Below are 23,341 nucleotides of genomic sequence, written 5' to 3'. Positions count from 1 at the left end.
CGAATCAGAAGAACAAATGTATAAATGGAAATTATTCACTGGAATATACTGGTTTTCAATCTGTATGAGTCAATTTTCAAAATTATATATTGACTTTTTATAACAGTTTTATTGTTATATAATTCACGTACCATAAAGTGCACTCTTTTGAAATGCACAACTCAGTGAATTTTACTATATTAACAGAGATGTGCAACCATCACTGCTATGTAATTTTACAATATTTTATCACTCTCCCCTGCAAAAATCCTATATGCATTAGCAGTAATTCTTTATTCTCTCACCCCTGGTAGTCACTAATCTACTTTCTACCTCAGTGAATTTGCTATTCTAAATATTTCACATAATTAGAATCACATAATATGTGGTCTTCTGTGACTAACTTATTTCACATAGCGTATTTTCAAGGTTCAATCATTGTAGCCTAAGTCACACTGTAGCATGTATCAGTACTGCATTCTTCCTTACTGCCAAATAGCATTCCGTCGTACAGTTATAAAACATGTTATTCATCCAGTTCTCAGTTGGTGAACATTTAGGTCATTTCCACCTTTTGGCTCATGAATAAAGCTGCCACGAATATCCATATATAAGTTTTTTGCGAACATACGTATTCAATTCCCTTGGGTATATACTTCGGCATGAAATTGCTGGGTCATATGATAACTCTATGTTTAGCATTATGAGGAACTGTCAAACTGGTTTCCAAAGTGGCTGCATCATTTTACAATCCCTCCAGCAACGTGTGAGTGTCCAAATTTCTCCACAGCATTAACAACACTTGTTATTGTCTATCATTTACATTAGAGCCATCCTAGGGGGTGTGAAGTGTAACTGTCTCCTTATGATTTTGATTTGCATGTCCTTAGTGACTAATGATGACAACATGTTTTTGTATGTTTATTAGCCATTTATATACCTTCTTTGGAGAACGTCTCTTTAAACCCTTTGCCCATTTTTATTAGGTTACTTTTTATTGATGTGTTGTCTAATTACATTAATTAGTGCCTCCACTTAAACATTTAACTCGGAGAGTGTAATACATGACAGGGATGTCTTATTCCTGATTTTAAAACAAATGCTTCCAGAAGTTCCATTGTGCTCTTGGAACTATATAATAGTTCTAACATTTTTTAGTTTTCTGTTTCCATTATGTGTTAGCTTTCATTTGAATGTATATTTCCATTATGTTTGTATCTTACTTCCTGGCTACGTGTATGTCAATACTATTTGGCATATTCCTAACAGACATTCAGTATGAAGTGCATCCTTTATTATGATAACATATACTTCATTTCTTATCTGTTTGATTTTTCTTTTTTGTTTTCTGTTTTCACTGCTGTCCTCCATTCATCCTCTGGGAATACCCACTCCAACTCTCTATTGACCTGTTTAAGTTAGCGGACCCCACATATGGCTCCAGGGTGGGAAAATGACCCAAGGGTGTCCAGCCAGAGTATGAGCAGATAGTTCAGAGAGATGAATGGGCTCAAAATCAAAGCAAGGAGCAAGCATATAAGAGGTTTTGATCCATGGGAAGTAAGTTCTGTTTTTATTCTTGCTAAACTACACAAGGATGAGCCTAGAGATTGTATAGCCTACCTTGTTAGCACTCGGGAATGGTCTTCCTGAGAAACAAACCAAGAAGTAGAGAAGCATGTTAATAACATTCATGAGGAAATAGATCAAGTCAGATCTTCAGCTACCTGTACCTTTTTACCTTTTGTCATGTGACTTAAAAATTACCCCCCCTCAGGAAGGTTTAAATGAGTTTGATTTCCTGTCACTTCCAAAGAATCCCATCCATTATAACAACTTTTCTAGAACCTTTTTTTCTCAATGTGAGAGGTCACAGTATAATTTTCAAAAAGATAAAAAATGTGACTCTAAAACTAACATATGGGGACTTCCCTAATGGTGAAGTGGTTAAGAATCTGCCTGCCAATGCAGGGGACACAGGTTTGAGCCCTGGTCCGGGAAGATCCCACAGGCCATGGAGCAACTAAGCCCATGCGCCACAACTACTGAGCCCGTGCACCACAACTACTGAGACTGTGTGCCACAACTACTGAAGCCTGCCTGCCTAGAGCCAGTGCTCCACAACAAGAGAAGCCACCGCAATGAGGAGCCTGCGCACTGCAACGAAGAGTAGCCCCCGTTCGCCACAACTAGAGAAAGTCTGTGCACAGCAATGAAGACCCAATGAAGAAAGAAAGAAAGAGAGAGAGAGAGAGAGAGAGAGAGAGAGGGAGGGAGGGAGGGAGGGAGGAAGGAAGGAAGGAAAGAAGGAAAGAAGGAAAGAAGGAAAGAAAAACTAACATATGACGAGCAGTTGTGAAATATTTGTTCAATTCCTTAATGAGGGAAAAACAGCCCAGTAAAGCTGCTTGACAGTATATACCAGTGTTATAGTCAGTGAAAGAAGGAACCCCAGAATATTATTCTAAAATGAGATGTAGAAGATGATTAATATTTTTCAGGTAAATAAAACAATAACTCTCCAGTTTGCTTTCTCTATCAGATGAAAATAACTTGTGATACAAAAGGACAAAAATTATTTGCAATGTATCGATCTTCCATAAAATAACATCTGACTCTACAGAGCATAGTAAGGTCCTTATACACAGAAATAGCACTGAGTAATGTTTGCCTTCTTTTCATTTTTTTGGATTATTTTTCCCCATACTTACTACTTTATTGACGGAAGCTATAACCACCTATCATTTGACAACATGGTGGATTTTTTTAGAATCCTTCTCCATCCAGTTCGAGGATAAAGGTTTCCTAACCCTAGATTAAAACCTGGAGGTCACCTTGAAATGCACAGTTCCTTGCGCAACAGTGATGTCTAGCATCAAGCATCTACTACTGTTTGATGTAATGAGGTGGGATCTTCTTCAAGTAAGACTATTCATATAGTACAGACAAATACAGCTCAAGGTCATTGATGAGTTTAGTATGTAGCCTAAAACTGACTCTCTCACACCCTACCATGCACTTTTCCTGGCTTTCTATTTTTATCACTATTTATATTTCCCTTGGGTAATTTTGACACCAAGAGGGTTCCGTCTACTTATTCTAGTCTCCAAATGAACACAGAGATAGCTGAAAATGGAGTAAGGAGAAGGCAAGCCTCAATTTTAAAAGGTAGGAGAGTCTACCTGTCTCTGCTGCTGAAGGGTTAGATGTCAGTCATCAACCCTTCTGGTCCACGCAGTCCCTGTGGGCTCAGACAGAGAAGAAAAGTGGAAGGGGAACAAAAGATCCCAGTTAGACTGCACATTCTTGAAATGTGAAGACTTTAAAAATTCCTATGATTTCTTCTTTAGTTGCTAAATGTGAAAACAGAGAAGTGAGTCAAAAGCCTACGCAGGGGTCGGCGGGAAGATGGCGGAAGAGTAAGACGTGGAGATCGCCTTCCTCCTCACGGATACACCAGAAATACATCTACACGTGGAACAACTCCTACAGAACACCTACTGAAGGCTGGCAGAAGACCTCAGAGCTCCCAAAAGGCAAGAAACTCCCCACGTACCTGGGTAGGGCAAAAGAAAAAAGAAAAAACAGAGACAAAAGAATAAGGACGGCACCTGCACCAGTGGGAGGGAGCTGTGAAGGAGGAAAAGTTTCCACACACTAGGAAGCCCCTCCGCGGGCGGAGACTGCGGGAGGCGGAGGGGGGAGCTTCGGGACCGCGGAGTGGTGCACAGCGACGGGTGTGGAGGGCAAAGCGGGGAGATTCCTGCACAGACGATCGGTGCCGACCGGCACTCACCAACCCGAGAGGCTTGTCTGCTCACCCGCCGGGGCGGGCGGGGCAGCGAGCTGAGGCTCGGGTTTCGGTTTTGGACGGAGCGCAGGGAGAAGACTGGGGTTGGCGGCTTGAGCATAGCCTGAAGGGGTTGGTGCGCCACGACTAGCCGGGAGGGAGTTCGGGGAAAAGCCTGCACCTGCCGAAGAGGCAAGAGACTTTTTCTTACCTCTTTGTTTCCTGGTGCGCGAGGAGAGGGGTTTAAGAGCGCTGCTTAAAGGATCTCCAGAGACGGGCGCGAGCCGCGGCTAAAAGCGCGAACCCCAGAGACGGGCGCGAGCCGCGGCTGAGGGCGCGAGCCCCCGAGACGGGCGCGAGCCGCGGCGGGAAGCGCGAGCCCCAGAGATGGGCGCGAGCCGCGGCTGAAACCGCGGACCCCAGAGACGGGCGGGAGACGCTGGGGCTGCTGCTGCCGCCACCAGGGGGACTGTGTGCGAGCACAGGTCACTCTCCGCGCCCCTCTTCCGCGGAGCCTGTGCAGGCCGCCACTGCCGGGTTCCCGGGATCCGGGGACAGCTTCCCCGGGAGTACGCACGGCGGGTCTCAGGCTGGTGCAGCGTCACGCCGGCCTCTGCCGCAGTGTCACGCCGCCTCTGCCGCCGCAGGCCCGCCCCGCACGCAGTGCCCCTCCTTCCCCCATCCCCCAACCCCCGGCCTGAGTGAGCCGGAGCTCCCGAATCAGCGGCTCCTTTAACCCCGTCCTGTCTGAGCAAAAAAACAGATGCCCTCCAGCGATCTGCGCGCAGGGGCAGGGCCGGGTACAAAGCTGAGCTCCTGTGAGCTGTGAGAGCAGGGAGGAGAGGGGGAGGTCTCTCCCGGCAGCCGCGGAGGCGGCGGATTGAAGCTCCACAATCAACTTGATGTGCCCTGCATTGTGGAATACCTGAATAGACAGGGAGTGATCCCAAATTGAAGAGGGGGAATTTAGGAGCGAGATCTGTGATTTTTTTTCCCTTTTCCTCTTTTTGTGAATGCGTGCATGTATGCTTCTGTGTGAGATCTTGTCTGTATACTCTTGCTTCCACCATTTGTCCTAGGGCTCTATCCGTCCATGGTTTTTTTTTTTAAAAAAAAAAAAAAAATTTTTTTTTAATAATTAATTTTAATTGTAATAACTTTATTGTACTTTACCTTCGTTCTTTCTTTCTTTCTTTCCTTCCTTCCTTCCCTCCTTTAGACAGCGAATCACCCCAGGTTGAGGAGGTGGTCTCTGGGAGCAGGATTTATGATTTTTCCCCCTTTGCCTCTCTTTGTGAACGTGTATGTGTATGCTTCTGTGTAAGATTTTCTCTGTATAGCTTTGCTTCCAACATTTGTCCTAGGGCTCTATCCGTCCATGGTTTTTTTTTAAAAAAAAATTTTTTTTTTCTTAATAATTAATTTTAATTGTAATAACTTTATTGTACTTTACCTTCGTTCTTTCTTTCTTTCCTTCCTTCCTTCCCTCCTTTAGACAGCGAATCACCCCAGGTTGAGGAGGTGGTCTCTGGGAGCAGGATCTATGATTTTTCCCCCTTTGCCTCTCTTTGTGAACGTGTATGTGTATGCTTCTGTGTAAGATTTTCTCTGTATAGCTTTGTTTCCAACATTTGTCCTAGGGTTCTATCTGTTCTTTTTTTTTTTTTTTCTTTTCTTTCTTTCTAAATATTTTTTAGTACAATAACTATATTATACTTTATTTTATTTTTACTGTATCTTCTTTCTTTCTGTCTTTTTTCCTTCTTTCCCTCCTTCCTTCCTCCCTTCCTCCCTCCCTCCCTCCTTTCTTTCCTTCTTTGCTTCTTTCTGCCTTCCTTCCTTTCCTCCTTTCCTCCTTTCCTTCTTTCTTTCCTCAAACTTCTACTAATTCTCTCTACATTTTCTCCTTCTTTCCCTCCTACCTTCCTTCCTTCCTCCCTCCCTCCCTCCTTTCTTTCCTTCTTTGCTTCTTTCTTCCTTCCTTCCTTTCCTCCTTTCCTTCTCTCTTTCCTCAAACTTCTACTAATTCTCTCTACATTTTCTCCTTCTTTCCCTCCTTCTTTCCTTCCTTCCTCCCTCCCTCCCTCCCTCCTTTCTTTCCTTCTTTTCTTCTTTCTTCCTTCCTTCCTTTCCTCCTTTCCCTCTTTCTTTCCTCATACTTCTACTAATTCTCTCTACATTTTCTCCTTCTTTCCCTCCTTCCTTCCTTCCTTCCTCCCTCCCTCCCTCCTTTCTTTCCTTCTTTGCTTCTTTCTTCCTTCCTTCCTTTCCTCCTTTACTTCTTTCTTTCCTCATACTTCTAATAATTCTCTCTCCTTTTCCTCCCTTTTATTCTGAGCCGTGTGGATGAAAGGCTCTTGGTGCTCCAGCCCAGGAGACAGGGCTCTGCCTCTGAGGTAGGAGAGCCAACTTCAGGACACTGATCAACAAGACACCTCCCAGCTCCACATAATATTAAACGGTGGAAATCTCCCAGAGACCTCCATCTTAACACCAGCACCCAGCTTCACTCAACGACCAGCAAGCCACAGTGCTGGACAACCTATGCCAAACAACTAGCAAAACAGGAACACAACCCCACCCATTAGCAGAGAGGCTGCCTAAAATCATAACAAGGCCACAGACACCCCAAAACACACCACCAGACGTGAACCTGCCCACTAGAGAGACAAGATCCAGCCTCATCCAGCACAACACAGGCACTAGTCCCCTCCACCAGGAAGCCTACACAACCCGCTGAAACAACCTTAGCCACTGGAGACAGACATCAAAAACAACGGGAACTACGAATGTGCAGCCTGAAAAAGGAGACCCCAAACACAGTAAGATAAGCAAAATGAGAAGACAGTAAAACACACAGCAGATGAAGGAGCAAGATAAAAACCCACCAGACGTAACAAATGAAGAGGAAATAGGCAATCTACCTGAAAAAGAATTCAGAATAATGATAGTAAGGATGATCCGAAATCTTGGAAGTAGAATGGACAAAATGCAAGAAACAGTTAACAAGGACCTACAAGAACTAAAGATGAAACAAGCAACGATGAACAACGCAATAAATGAAATTAAAACTACTCTAGATAGGATCAATAGCAGAATAACTGAGGCAGAAGAACGGATAAGTGACCTGGAAGATAAAGTAGTGGAAATAACTACTGCAGAGCAGAATAAAGAAAAAAGAATGAAAAGAACTGAGGACAGTCTCAGAGAGCTCTGGGACAACATTAAACGCACCAACATTCGAATTATAGGGGTTCCAGAAGAAGAAGAAAAAAAGAAAGGAACTGAGAAAATATTTGAAGAGATTATAGTTGAAAACTTCCCTAATATGGGAAAGGAAATAGTTAATCAAGTCCAGGAAGCACAGAGGGTCCCATACAGGATAAATACAAGGAGAAATACGCCAAGACACATATTAATCAAACTATCAAAAATTAAATACAAAGAAAGCATATTAAAAGCAGCAAGGGAAAAACAACAAATAACACACAAGGGAATCCCCATAAGGTTAACAGCTGATCTCTCAGCAGAAACCCTACAAGCCAGAAGGGAGTGGCAGGACATACTGAAAGTGATGAAGGAGAAAAACCTGCAACCAAGACTACTCTACCCGGCAAGGATCTCATTCAGATTTGATGGAGAAATTAAAACCTTTACAGACAAGCAAAAGCTGAGAGAGTTCAGCACCACCAAACCAGCTTTACAACAAATGCTAAAGCAACTTCTCTAGATAAGAAATGCAAAAGAAGGAAACGACCTATAATAACGAACCCAAAACAATATAGAAAATGGGAATAGGAACATACATATCGATAATTACCTTAAATGTAAATGGACTAAATGCTCCCACCAAAAGACACAGATTGGCTGAATGGATACAAAAACAAGACCCTTATATATGCTGTCTACAAGAGACCCACCTCAGACCTAGAGACACATACAGACTGAAAGTAAGGGGATGGAAAAAGATATTCCATGCAAATGGAAACCAAAAGAAAGCTGGAGTAGCAATTCTCATATCAGACAAAATAGACTTTAAAATAAGGACTATTAAAAGGGATAAAGAAGGACACTACATAATGATCAAGGGATCGATCCAAGAAGAAGATATAACAATTGTAAATATTTATGCACCCAACATAGGAGCACCTCAATACGTAAGGCAAATACTAACAGCCATAAAAGGGGAAATTGACAGTAACACATTCATAGTAGGGGACTTTAACACCCCACTTTCACCCATGGACAGATCATCCAAAATGAAAATAAATAAGGAAACACAAGCTTTAAATGATACATTAAACAAGATGGACTTAATTGATATTTATAGGACACTCCATCCAAAAACAACAGAATACACATTTTTCTCAAGTGCTCATGGAACATTCTCCAGGATAGATCATATCTTGGGTCACAAATCAAGCCTTGGTAAATTTAAGAAAATTGAAATTGTATCAAGTATCTTTTCTGACCACAACGCCATGAGACTAGATATCAATTACAGGAAAAGATCTGTAAAATATGCAAACACATGGAGGCTAAACAATACACTACTTAATAATGAAGTGATCACTGAAGAAATCAAAGAGGAAATAAAAAAATACCTAGAAACAAATGACAATGGAGACACAATGACCCAAAACCTATGGGATGCAGCAAAAGCAGTTCTAAGGGGGAAGTTTATAGCAATACAAGCCCACCTTAAGAAGCAGGAAACATCTCGAATAAACAACCTAACCTTGCACCTCAAGCAATTAGAGAAAGAAGAACAAAAAAGCCCCAAAGCTAGCAGAAGGAAAGAAATCATAAAAATCAGATCAGAAATAAATGAAAAAGAAATGAAGGAAACGATAGCAAAGATCAATAAAACTAAAAGCTGGTTCTTTGAGAAGATAAACAAAATAGATAAACCACTAGCCAGACTCATCAAGAAAAAAAGGGAGAAGACTCAAATCAATAGAATTAGAAATGAGAAAGGAGAAATAACAACTGACACTGCAGAAATAAAAAAAATCATGAGAGATTACTACAAGCAACTCTATGCCAATAAAATGGACAATCTGGAAGAAATGGACAAATTCTTAGAAATGCACAACCTGCCAAGACTGAATCAGGAAGAAATAGAAAATATGAACAGACCAATCACAAGCACTGAAATTGAAACTGTGATTAAAAACCTTCCAACAAACAAAAGCCCAGGACCAGATGGCTTCACAGGTGAATTCTATCAAACGTTTAGAGAAGAGCTAACACCTATCCTTCTCGAACTCTTCCAAAATATAGCAGAGGGAGGAACACTCCCAAATTCCTTCTACGAGGCCACCATCACCTTGATACCAAAACCAGACAAGGATGTCACAAAGAAAGAAAACTACAGGCCAATATCACTGATGAACATAGATGCAAAAATCCTCAACAAAATACTAGCAAACAGAATCCAACAGCACATTAAAAGGATCATACACCATGATCAAGTGGGGTTTATTCCAGGAATGCAAGGATTCTTCAATATACGCAAATCTATCAATGTGATAAACCATATTAACAAATTGAAGGAGAAAAACCATACGATCATCTCAATAGATGCAGAGAAAGCTTTTGACAAAGTTCAACACCCATTTATGATAAAAACCCTCCAGAAAGTAGGCATAGAGGGAACTTTCCTCAACATAATAAAGGCCATATATGACAAGCCCACAGCAAACATCATCCTCAATGGTGAAAAACTGAAAGCATTTCCACTAAGATCAGGAACAAGACAAGGTTGCCCACTCTCACCACTCTTATTCAACATAGTTTTGGAAGTTTTAGCCACAGCAATCAGAGAAGAAAAGGAAATAAAAGGAATCCACATCGGAAAAGAAGAAGTAAAGCTGTCACTGTTTGCAGATGACATGATACTATACATAGAGAATCCTAAAGATGCTACCAGAAAACTACTAGAGCTAATCAATGAATTTGGTAAAGTAGCAGGATACAAAATTAATGCACAGAAATCTCTGGCATTCCTATATACTAATGATGAAAAATCTGAAAGTGAAATCAAGAAAACACTCCCATTTACCATTGCAACAAAAAGAATAAAATATCTAGGAATAAACCTACCTAAGGATACGAAAGACCTGTATGCAGAAAATTATAAGACACTGATGAAAGAAATTAAAGATGATACAAATAGATGGAGAGATATACCATGTTCTTGGATGGGAAGAATCAACATTGTGAAAATGACTCTACTACCCAAAGCAATCTACAGATTCAATGCAATCCCTATCAAACTACCACTGGCATTTTTCACAGAACTAGAACAAAAAATTTCGCAATTTGTATGGAAACACAAAAGACCCCGAATAGCCAAAGCAATCTTGAGAACGAAAAAAGGAGCTGGAGGAATCAGGCTCCCTGACTTCAGACTATACTACAAAGCAACAGTAATCAAGACAGTATGGTACTGGCACAAAAACAGAAAGATAGATCAGTGGAACAGGATAGAAAGCCCAGAGATAAACCCACGCACATATGGACACCTTATCTTTGATAAAGGAGGCAGGAATGTACAGTGGAGAAAGGACAGCCGTCTTCAATAAATGGTGCTGGGAAAACTGGACAGGTACATGTAAAAGTATGAGATTAGATCACTCCCTAACACCATACACAAAAATAAGCTCAAAATGGATTAAAGACCTAAATGTAAGGCCAGAAACTATCAAACTCTTAGAGGAAAACATAGGAAGAACACTCTATGACATAAATCACAGCAAGATCTTTTCTGACCCACCTCCTAGAGTAATGGAAATAAAAACAAAAATAAACAAATGGGACCTAATGAAACTTCAAAGCTTTTGCACAGCAAAGGAAACCATAATCAAGACCAAAAGACAACCCTCAGAATGGGAGAAAACATTTGCAAATGAAGCAACTGACAAAGGATTAATCTCCAAAATTTACAAGCAGCTCATGCAGCTCAATAACAAAGAAACAAACAACCCCATCCAAAAATGGGCAGAAGACCTAAACAGACATTTCTCCAAAGAAGATATACAGAATGCCAACAAACACATGAAAGAATGCTCAACATCATTAATCATTAGAGAAATGCAAATCAAAACTACAATGAGATATCATCTCACACCAGTCAGAATGGCCATCATCAAAAAATCTAGAAACAATAAATGCTGGAGAGGGTGTGGAGAAAAGGGGACACTCTTGCACTGCTGGTGGGAATGTGAATTGGTTCAGCCACTATGGAGAACAGTATGGAGGTTCCTTAAAAAACTACAAATAGAATTACCATATGACCCAGCAATCCCACTACTGGGCATATACCCTGAGAAAACCAAAATTCAAAAAGAGTCATGTACCAAAATGTTCATTGCAGCTCTATTTACAATAGCCCGGAGATGGAAAGAACCTAAGCGCCCATCATCGGACGAATGGATAAAGAAGATGTGGCACATATACACAATGGAATATTACTCAGCCTTAAAAAGAAATGAAATTGAATTATTTGTAATGAGATGGATAGACCTAGAGTCTGTCATACAGAGTGAAGTAAGTCAGAAAGACAAAGACAAATACCGTATGCTAACACATATATATGGAATTTAAGGGGAAAAAATGTCATGAAGAACCTAGGGATAAGACAGGAATAGAGGCGCAGACCTACTGGAGAACGGACTTGAGGATATGGGGAGGGGGAAGGGTGAGTTTTGACAGGGCGAGAGAGAGTCATGGACATATACACACTAACAAACGTAGTAAGGTAGATAGCTAGGGGGAAGCAGCCGCAAGGCACAGGGATATTAGCTCGGGGCTTTGGGACCGCCTGGAGGGGTGGGAGGGGGAGAGTGGGAGGGAGGGAGACGCAAGAGGGAAGACACATGGGAGCACATGTATATGTATAGCTGATTCACTTTGTTATAAATCAGAAACTAACACACCATTGTAAAGCAATTATACCCCAATAAAGATGTTAAAATAAATAAATAAATAAAAAAACCCTACGCAGGGCCCATCATAAGGCCACTCACACACTTGGCCCCTACACACTCAAGGCGAGCCAGACACAAACCAAGGACACACGGAGAGTCAGAGTCTTCTCTGATCATCGTGGGCTGGGTTAGATCTCCAAAGCCACAGAATGAAAAGTTCATTGAAGAACAAGAGGATCAGTGGCCACTGTCGGGGGCCTGCAGCCCTTCACCATGGAGCTTCCCAAACAGAAACAACTACAGACACATAAAGACATTTCCCTGCTTAGTTCTTGGGGCAGCCAGGAAACACCTAGTATGGCTGGAGCTGTTGGCCATCTCCTCTGCCCTATGGAGCCTCGTCGGTACCCCAGCGTCATGTGATATGACCGCTGACATTGTGGGTTCAGATGTGGGGGGCACATCTTGAGAGGCACTGTTTTTCTTGTCACTTATACCACTTCCAGTGAGGAATGCTCTGCTTTCTATGCACCATGGACATTCTGGGCAGAATTCTCAGTGCAGGGCTGTATGATCTGTTATGGCCATAGGAACGTGGCAGCCTGCGCTGAGTCATCAGTGGCCTTGGGGGCCATGGGGAGCCCACTAATGGCTGTGATGCTCTGTGTGATACTGATCCTTGGAGACTCCATGCCCAGCAGTGGCAGTGCTGTCAAGGGAACTTAGCACAGGCCCAGATCCCCAAGAAACGCTGTGAGCGATAATGGCTTTTATAGTCACAGTGAGGGTTTTGGGCTTAAAACTTTGTATTTCTACGCAAGGAGACACAAAAAACTGCCCACTGGAGTGTCTGTCCTTCTAGAGGAAAAATATCGAATTATTGAGAAATTTAGCTACTTTGGAAAGAGTCTGGAGACCTTAAATCAACCAGACTGGAAGCCAGTACTCTAAGACATGGGAAATGTAAAGACCATGAATAAAGAGCTGAGAAGCTACATCTCTTTACTTGGGCTTAAACCAAATACTTACAGAAAGCACAGAAAGGAGAAAAATCTACATGTTTACAAGTTCAGCTGCTGGCTGACATTATAAGCAAGATTAAATTTTTTAGGAAATGCATCAAAGCAAACGAAACAAGGTTACAACCAAAAAAGCCTTCAAAATCCATCAGAAGAATGGAGGACAGCTTCAGATAGCACTAACAGAGCCTTTGGAGGTAAATTCCAACCTTCAGAGAAGAATAAAGCTGCTTTCATAAAATCTCAAAAATGGAAGGGAAGAATGGGCAAAATTAATTTAGAAGGAAAAAAAAAAACCTCTCATAAAACCTTGCCTTTGGATTGAGTTTTTAATAATAAAGAGAGTCTGATCAAGACCCTAAATGAACACTTGCTAGAGAGGAGATATTGGGCTGCTGTTCTGGGGAAGGACAACATGAAGTGTGGAAATGTGGAATTGCATATGTCAAAGGCATCAGAAAATGGAGACCTCTTAATTGGTGAAGACAAAAGATTGCTGATCTATAAGACTGAGTTAATACCAGTTTACAAACTCTCAAAGAAAAAAAAAAGACAGCAAATGTACACAAAATTACATGCAGAAGCTAAAATTATCAATGCACTTAAAAATTATCTGCATTAAAAATCAAAGCATTAAAAATCTCTAACCAAGAAAGTGTTGTTGCATTCAGAAAACACTCAGGCAAAAAGGGAGAGGCAAAAACTCCAACAGAAATATCGCATCCTTGTTGCACTTAAGGGAAAAAAACAATTTTTTATGTAGTATCCAATTTAGAGAGAATTTATACCATTTAAGGTAGAGGAGAGCTGTTCCAAACCAGACAAAAATATCAGTGATGTATATGAACAGCTACACACTTTAAAACTTCAAGCAAAATTTATTTCAGAAAAATTAAAAAGAATCACTGGTTATTATTAAAACCTTCTTATTTCCAGAAGACACAAGCTCATATTATGGGTGTAAGAGTTCTGTTAGCTCAGAGAAACCTCAACAACATAACAAAACAGAGGCATACATGATGCAAAAATTGAGAAAGAAATGTAAAGGTTCTGAAAACTATCCTTCCATTCCCAATTTCCTAAAAAGTATATTTGATAGAGTCTTGAGACTACAATCAGGAATCCTCCAGATTCCAGATCCCTGAGGAAGGAGAAGCATCTGGCTTTGACGGTGAGGGAATGAAAAAGTTCATGCCTGAAGTCTACCAGTTGTCAACCCCCAAGCTCCCTCCAGTGTGGCCGACTCCATCCTCGGTCAGCAGGTCCTCCAGGAGAGAAAGACAGAGCTGCGTGGTTAAAATCTTGATCTTAACAAGAAAGCATGTAAATAAGAATTGAATAAAAAGGGAGTCAAAAGCCTACAAAGAAGAAGCTATCAGGCAAGGAGCATAGTAATAGCTTTCACATAGCTGATGTGTAAGATGTCCAAGATTGAGTCCCTATCTTCAACGCATTCCATTCTAGAGTAACAGGCAGGACAACTGAAGATGCAGACATTCATTCACCGTAAGGGTGAACTCTCCAACGACTAGAGCTGTCCACAAACCTGATGGACCATTATTCCCAGAGATCTGTGTCCAGCTTTCCCTTTATAAGGACTTCAGGGCTTCGTAAGACATTGAATAATTTTTTTTCTTTCCCAGGAAATTAAGTAGAAATAAAGAATCATGATTATCAGTGCTTATTCTCAAGTAATTCATACCACAATCTTGCTCAGAAAGGTAAAATCACAAATTAATCATGCAATATTTTTAAAATCTTATAAAATATCTATCCTTAAATTATGCAAGCTTGTTATCCAATGTGCTCCTAAAAAAATTTAGACTTACCTCTCATATGAGGTACCTGGATCTTGATTGGTCCTCACCACTTCCAATCATTTCAAGAGAGGTTATCAAAGGGCCAAAGAGGACACCCGCTCCTCCCATGATCCACATGTGCAGGGAGCAAGTCTCCAAAAGATGGAGGATTTGGATCTAATCAGGCATGTAAAGAAAATTCTTACCAGCTGGGGCTGAAAATATTATAGAAATATCTCAAGTTTTTGTAATGTTTGAGTAGAAAATCAATGGACAATAGGATTACCCTTTGACTTAACTCTAGTCAGACAATTCTGTCTCATTCCACATCTGACACATCTGTGTCATTCCACATCTGACAGGGATTCCACATCCCTGTCACTATTTAGTATCCAGAATTAAGTGGATGAAAACCTTTCAAAGTGATCTCTATCTAGAATGATGAGTTGGACTGGATGACCTTCTCATAGCCTAATGAATCTTCCTTTTCTATTCTATTAGCTTATAGATTTTTCTATTTTCAGTTAGCCCATTTTCATTGGATTCTGTCTGAGCTTTTACTTTTGCTCTAGAAGCTTATGTCTTCCCCCTTCAATTGTTGCTAATTTAATTCTTATGCCTTTCCCTTTTCTCTTGTCAAGGCCCAGTCTTATTCCTCAAAAGAACCAGCTCATCTGAACAATATAATAATTACAAGTTCGACATTAGCCCAACCCATCAGTTAAACAAAAATTAGGCAAAGGTAAAAATGATATTTTGATGAAGATGTCATCAAGATATATCAAATGACATGATGAAGGTATTTTCAATGAAGTCTTGCCCACCTACTCATAAACTTTGTCCACAGGTAGCTGATTTATAAACTTTGGTCACAGCCCTTTATTCTCTGTTAACCAAGTACAAAAATATACATGAATGAAAACTCCTAAAAAAATAAACTTTGCTTCAGAAATAATGCATTGTTGGCTTTTTGTATATTGTTGGAAGAGGTCATCGAGAGGATATGACTGCCAGTTGACACGTGAGCGGGACCCAGAGATCAGAGGCTCCTTACCTGCCCCCACCCCCATCTTTGGAATGTATATACCACCCACCATTCCCACACTAGGGGCAATTTCAAGGACACAGACTTGAGAGAGTAATGTGTTGCCTTAACCTTATTTGTCCCATAGTCCCTATTATGTAAAATTGAATACAGAGTGATTTTTAGGAAAATATATACCACACTATGGAAGAAATAAAATAAAATTAGTGCTTTACCATAAATAACCCAGGCTATCATTTTAATTTTCCTTTCAATTTATATATAAAGATATCATTGAGATACCTAAAAACACATAATTAATTTATTAGGTTTTCATTTTACAGTTTCAGATAAATGTAGATGTATAGAGAAGCAGTGATCAAATATTAGTTATCACAACAATGTAGTTTAATTAGAGTGCATTAGTGTGTACAGCTCACCTTAAACTCAATCTTGAAAGGTATGGAAATTGAAGTACATAGCTATCCTAAAGTAATTTGGACGCAATCAGCTGAAACTGTACTAATAGTGCAAAGGTAAGAGATGTGGAAAACTGATTTTTTATTTAAAAATACAGAGTGGGACTTTTATTGTTGGAAATTATACTTTGGAACCCAGTACAGACTTAAAAACAGAAACTTTCTGTAGCAGCAATTCCCATTATAGGAGGCTCCTCGTTTCCCTAGGAAGTTCCCTCTTCCCGAAGATACATAGAATGTACAGCTATTGTATACACAGAGCCATTTTAGAAACTAGCTGAGAAACCCCTGCACATCAAGCAAATGAGAAAATACCCACATGGAAACAGGTAGCACAGGCTAGAGGGAACCCTCAACTCCCAGCTGTGGAAACACAGCATACCAAAACTTAGGAGATGCAGCAAAAGCAGGAAAGTTTATACTGATAAACACCTACATTAAGGAAAAAGAAAGATCTGAGATAAACAACCTAACTTTATACCTCAAGGAACTAGAAAAAGAAGAACAAATTAAGCCCAACATTACCAGAAGGAAGGAAATAACAAAGATCAGAGCAGAAATAAATGAAACAGAGACCAGAAAAAAACAATAGAAAATATCAACAAAACTGAGAGCTCGTTTTTGAAAAGGTAGAAAAAGGACTAATCTTTAGCTAGAGTAAGAAAAAAATGAGAGAAGACTCAAGTAAATTAAATTATAAACGAAAGAGGAGATATTACAACTGACACTACAGAAATACAAAGGATCATAAGAGACTACAATGAATAATAATAGGCCAAGAAATTGGATAACCTGGAAGAAATGGATAAATTCCTAGAAACATATATCCTAACAAGACTGAGACATTAAAAAATAGAAAATCTGAACAGCACCAATAATGAATAAGGAGATTTAATCAGTAATTTAAAAAAAAATTTTTTTTAAACCTCTCGACAAAGTAAAGCCCAGGACTAGATGGTTTCACTACTGAATTCTTCCAAATATTTAAAGAAGAATTTTATTTTGTCAACTAGATCTCAATAAAGCTGAAAAAACCTTTTTATTTCTAAAATTGTATAGAATCAACATTCAGTTGAGTTTCTCAGTAACATTTGTTCCATTTAGAAGAGGTTGAAACATTGGAATTAACCCAGATCCTGCATTCTTGTTTCTTTAATAAGTTAAAGCATTCAATTATATTAATAACTAATATTCTAAATTTAATTAATAGCAGATATAATTTTTTTAAAATATCAAGTTTTTATTTACAAAATGAATAATTTCCTACCAAGAAATCATTCAATCCTTTAAATCATTTCCTACTAAAAAATCAATCAATCATTTCCTCACAAAGGAATTACTGTTATCAAATAATTAGCAATTAATATCCATTAATATTAAAACACATTGTAGACTTCTAAATAATATTTTATAAAAATTCCAGTTTCGGGGTTTCCCTGGTGGTGCAATGGTTAAGAATCCGCCTGCCAATGCAGGTGTCACAGGTTCGAGCCCTGGTCTGGGAAGATCCCACATGCCGCGGAGCAAGTAAGCCCGTGCACCACAACTACTGAGCCTGCACTCTAGAGCCCGCGAGCCACAACTACTGAAGTCCGCGCGCCTAGAGCCCGTGCTCCGCAACAAGAGAAGCCACCGTGATGAGAAGCCCACGCACCACAATGAAGAGTAGCCCTCGCTCGCCACAACTAAAAGAAAGCCCACGCGCAGCACCGAGGACCCAACACAGCCAAAAATAAAATAAATAAATATATTTAAATAAATAAAAATCCCAGTTTTTTCTTCTCCTTCAAGGAACATCTTTACAATTATCCGCTTACGTTAAATGCCCGTTTAAAATATTTTTTGAATTCTATACCACAGTAAGAAGGAGGTGTTCACATTGAAAGCATTTAAAACACCAGAGAAATCAATGAAGTATTTATAAAGAACATATGTACTAATAATTAGTAGGCTTTAAACAGTTACCACGTATAAGACACTAACCGAAGCTCATTTTATTCTCACAAGAACTCTATGATGTAGGTACTGTTTGTTATTGCCCCATTTCACTGAAGAGGAAACTCAAGAAAGATTAGATAATCAAGTTCCCAAACTCACAGCTAGTAAGTGGTAGAGACAGATGGGAAATCCAGTCTGAGAGTAGAGTCTGTGCTTTTAATCTCCATACTTTGATGGCCTCTGTTAATGCTTTACTAGATTTTTGTCTTAATCCCCAGAACGATTATAAAATTTAAATGCTCTCTTATAAATTAGATTTTGTTTCTTTAATGGTTTACCAAATAGATATTTGGTAATTTTTTATACCAAAAAAGATATTTTCAATTTTTTTTTAAATATGATATTTATATCATATTTATAATTCTCTCAGGAAGATATTTATAATTTTCTCAGGAAACTGAGAATTTTTTTTTCCAGTTGAAATGCATCCCACGGAAGTATGATACATCAGGTACCCCTATGGATTTCTTAAAGTGGCTGTACGTATTTACTGAGGTACTAGATCTCAGAGATTGCTTTGGGAATGTGAGAAAGTCATTATTTGCTGGCTCACCAGTAATTTATTTTGAATTTATTAAATTCATTGATGTGTGAACTGGTTATCAAAGCTTGATAAACAGCCTATAAATCACTTTGAAGTTGGCAGAAATAAATATAATGAGCCAATTTTCAAGGAATTTAAAGTCAGTTTCTCCTCTGTCACCATAAGTTAAAAAGAAAGTCTCAGTTGTTTTATTTGGAAAAGAATCTACAATTTATTAGTAATAATTGATGTTTTTCAAGATAGTTAAGGACCATTTATTAAATGAAATAGAATTATTTGCTTAAAGAAAAGAATGCTCTTTGAAAATCCACCAAGGAGTTTCATATGACAAAAATGTTGTTAAAAATTTATTTATAGAACGCAAGCATGATGATGATTCTAATCATTTATAATACTAAAGTTACCTGCTTCACCGAGGTTTGCTCAGGGCTGGTCCCAGAATATGGAAAGAATAAAGCAAGCTTCTCAGGTACCAAGTACCTACGAATGTCAGAGCCTTACCTTGTGTCACTTAAGCCATCACTTCCTTCTTCACACAGGACAAAACAGACTCAGAGGGTTTTAGTAGCTTGTTCAGACCACATGACTAATGAGTAGGAAACTCAGGAGTTGAAACATGTCTATCTAACTACAAACCTGTGTTAGTTTAGCCTTTGGAATAGAAAAAGTAGATATTTTTCTATGTGATAAATTTTAAGGATACAAAAAGGCCCTCCTGGGGTATCCCTGGTGACGCAGCGGTTGAGAGTCCACCTGCCAATGCAGGGGAAACGGGTTCGTACCCCGGTCCGGGAAGATCCCACATGCCGCAGAGCAGCTGGGCCCGTGAGCCATGGCCGCTGGGTCTGCGCGTCCAGAGCCTGTGCTCCGCAACGGGAGAGGCCACAACAGTGAGAGGCCCGCGTACCACAAAAAAAAAAAAATCATCACACCACGATTGTGTCAGATTCTGGAGAGTCTCTGAAGAAACACTTTTGAAACCTAAGATATCAAATTTTCATTTAATGACTATATAACTGGCATTTTCTATTTTAAAGCTGAATACTTTTGAAATGCCAACAATAACTACCCATTTTTGGAATACCAGGCACCATACTAGGTAGTATGCCTACATGATTGCCTATCTTCCCAAAAAAGAATACTCCAAAAGTTATGTGTTACTATTTTCTTCTTATCAGTGAGGAAACTGAGGCTCAGAGAAGCTAAGGGACTTGAGAATTACTGGCAGACAGCAGAATCAAATCTATACTGGTCCTGATTTTAAAACTGAGCCCTCTCTACCTCACTGAACTAATCCTATAAGAAGACTTCTACTTAGAGGAGAAACTGGTATTTTAGCTAACCAAAATTTTGATGTAAGATGTAAACTATATTTAGAATTGAATATGATAACTCATGCATTCTCCTACTATCTCCTAAAGTATTAGCTTGTTAAGCTGCCATAATTTAAAGTACATGATGATGTGCTCATAATCCACACACTTTATGTAATATATAGCTAATTGCTGAGTTCTAAAAAATCAGTAAACACTGAGTGGCTGCTTACCTGTTCCAATAATTTCTGTCCATCAAGGTAAGCCTGCACCACAGCATCATTAACGAGCAGGTGGAAGTTCAGCAGCACGTGCTCAACGTCGTATGTCCCATGCATGGCATCCGACAGCTCTTCCAATGACAGGATGTACATATGCCAGTGTGGGTTAAGCTCTGCCATGTGTGCCAAGCAGCCTCGCACGACGTTGAGGCAGTATCCCATGCAAGGCTTACTGAGAGTCAGGCCTTGGCAGTGCGGGCAGTACTGCATCCTCAGGAGGGCTCTGCTGCACTCTTTGGAGAAGTGCAGATGGTCCGTGGTATTGATGACTTCAATGCCCAGATTCAGCGCCTGCAGAAATGTGCGACTGGGCAGCAGCGATCGCCCCATCTGCCCCAGTACCCTTTTGGGAATATTACCAAACGGACTAATGTCCCGGCGGGCCATCCGGATGCATTCTGAGTATTCCAGGGAACTGTCACCAGGGTTAATGAGATGATTGTAGACTAGAGGGAAAAGACTGTCAAAGAATCTGTTTACGAATTCTTCAGGATTAACATCCGCACCAAATAAATAGAGCCCTACATCAGTGAAGAACTCCTGGACGGAAGCAGCGGCCTCTAAGGCCATGTTCCTGTAGGTGTTGCAGAACAGTATGCTGGTGTAATTTTCTGCTTGTCTGATGAGAGTTTCAAGGGTTTCTGTAACAAAAGCAGAAGTAAAGGATGAAAAGGCTTAGTATTCACATTGACACTGTTCATCCATCTGCTCCAGACAGTAAATGAGCTTAATGCAGCAAAACTAACCTAAGAATCTAAATGGGAATGCTCAGCCTACTAAACCCAAGTTAGCTTCCCAAGGATAACGCCTGGCGGAAGGTGGGCACTACGCACGACACACACGTCTTATAGACATGTATTTCCTAGGATCAAACACAAAGAGTGCAGAAATCAAAAAGAAGTTACATGTATAGTAAATTCTTATTGATTTTATTCAGTCATTCATAACCTGCTAACGGTAGAAAAAAAATGTCACTAAGAGAACAATTTCCAATCATGAGTTCATTATTTATAAAAGACAATGACATTAAATAGTTGACTCAACACTTACTGTATTTTTATGATTTCACTTTGTTCCTTTCTTTTTTTTTTTTCAGAATGAAAGCTAGTAGATTATAGACTAGTTACTACAAAGAGAGGTTAAATTCCCAAAGGGAAACCTGAGAATTGTCAGGCTTCCAGAATGTTCAAATTAAAAAGAAAATAAAACATTTCATGATTAAACCATCCTTAAAATTGTCAAACCTTGTTAAGCAGTGGGAAAATCATAAGTTGCATTAACTGATGAAAATAAGTAAGTCTGTGACCACCTTCTGAACTGTCTATCAGCTGTTGTTTTAATCATCTTATCTTCAAAGACTTTACTGTGGGATATTTCATTATCTTACTTCTATAATGAATGCTTCCAAATCAATTTCTCCACAGAAAGAACAGAGAATGATTTATCCACAAATTAAAGGAGGTTATAGTAATCAGCAAGTGAAAATTGTATTTCAAAATGATAGCTTTAGACAGCAGCCAACCACCTTGGATATCCTAGTAATTACATTTTATTATAATTAGCCTAAATATGATACTGGACTGTGCCGATATATAATTAATTATAAAATTCATCAACAAAATTATCTCCCGTAACCCCACTCTTGCAGTTATTTTAAATTAGGTTGTAAAAGACCACAAAATAATTCAGCAATCAAACCACTGAGTATATTATAAAAAGAAATGAACAGTAGAATAAAATGGAATGATAAAAGCAAAGTTGCAGGGAGAGCTACTAATGAAGTGAAACTGTGTCATGAATATGCCATAATGTCATAAAAACAAACAAACAAACAAAAAATTTCATGAAGAACACAGGCAGATAAAATACAATACCATGTATTCTGATTCTATTCCAAGACTGATTCCTCTTGAGTTCCCGGCTTTAGTGTGGTATTTCAAGGTGCATGCTATAGACTAAATGTCTGTGTCCCCCCAAAACTTCTTATGTGGAAACTTAATTTCCAACGTAATGGTATTTGGAAGTGGAGGCCTTTGGGAAGTGATTAGGTTGTGAGGGCAGAGCCCTCATGAATGGGATTAATGACCTTACAAAAGAGATCCCAGAGTATTCCCTTGCTAGTTTTGCCACACGGGGACACAGCCATCTGTGAACCAGGAAGTGGGCTCTCACCAGACATGGAATCTGCCGGTACCCTGATAAATTTCTGTTGTTTATAAATCACCCAGTCTACTGTATTCTGTTACAGCAGCTGGAACTAAGAAAGTGCCCCTACCCTACAATCAAAGGGAACAGCTTTAAAGGATGTTGCAACTCTATTGCAACACAGAGCACTCCAAACAAGATTGTTAACTAGGCAGGACTCCTGTGTTTACCCACACCTCTCCAGTGCCCACTAGAGAATAAGCTATGTACTGTGTATTCAATGAAAGCGTGAAAGAATGGAATTAGTAGGGTGACTGAAGGCTTCAATTCAGGTTAGCTGCCCTGCCAAGTGAGACTGCATTAACACCAGGTTTCCCCAAATGGCCTGATTACCTGGGCTGTGTGGGGAAACTACACATCACTGGGTCTCTGCACCGGAGTTGCAACTCAGTAGATTTGTCTTGGTTCAGGAGCCTCTATGTGACAAGCAGCCCCAGTGATTCTTTCGATCTGGCCAGGTTTTGAAACACTGCAGTTGCAGGTAATCTGAGACACGTTCTCTATGCAAGCATTCCACCATGACAGTCTGACCCCAGAGCTGCAATTTCAGCCACTACACTGTCTCCACAGACCAACGGGAGTGAGTGTGAAAAGGAAATTAAACCTTTGCAGTTGGAACTAAAATAAAACTGCTGAGACTATATTTTTTTCTTCAATAATACAGGCTCATTTTGTTTCTCAGCAATTTGTTTGTGGCTATGAATTGTGAAGTTGCAATGATTTTATTTACCAATAATGGTTAAATAGCAATGTTTGCAAACAATTTAGGGTTTTTTTTAAAGATAAGATAAGGACAGATTTAAAGAAACCCGTATATCACAGGCACTCTTACATGCTTTCCACCAGGTTTTCTAAGGCACGTGCTATAGCTGCATTTGTGTCATTGATATCTGCCATATGATTGATTCCCTGTACAGTTAATGTAGAATGCTTCCCTAGGCAATACAAGCATTCCATCTGATTCCTGCCAACTCTAAAT

The 23,341-nt window shown here is 39.7% G+C and overlaps 1 protein-coding gene across 1 annotated transcript in view; it reads right to left on the bottom strand.

The window, feature by feature from the left end:
* Positions 1-23,341, bottom strand: part of GPC5 (glypican 5) — a 1,374,959-nt gene that overhangs the window by 1,116,769 nt on the left and 234,849 nt on the right. Inside the window, exon 3 of the mRNA XM_032610694.1 lies at positions 20,110-20,798. Within this exon, the coding sequence (XP_032466585.1) occupies positions 20,110-20,798 (689 nt within the window). The remainder of the gene's footprint in view (positions 1-20,109; positions 20,799-23,341) is intronic.

The sequence above is a fragment of the Phocoena sinus genome, chromosome 18, assembly GCF_008692025.1.
Source record: "Phocoena sinus isolate mPhoSin1 chromosome 18, mPhoSin1.pri, whole genome shotgun sequence".
Taxonomy (NCBI): domain Eukaryota; kingdom Metazoa; phylum Chordata; class Mammalia; order Artiodactyla; family Phocoenidae; genus Phocoena; species Phocoena sinus.
The sequence above is the reverse complement of the archived record's forward strand: the minus strand, read 5'-3'. Positions and strand labels throughout refer to the sequence as shown.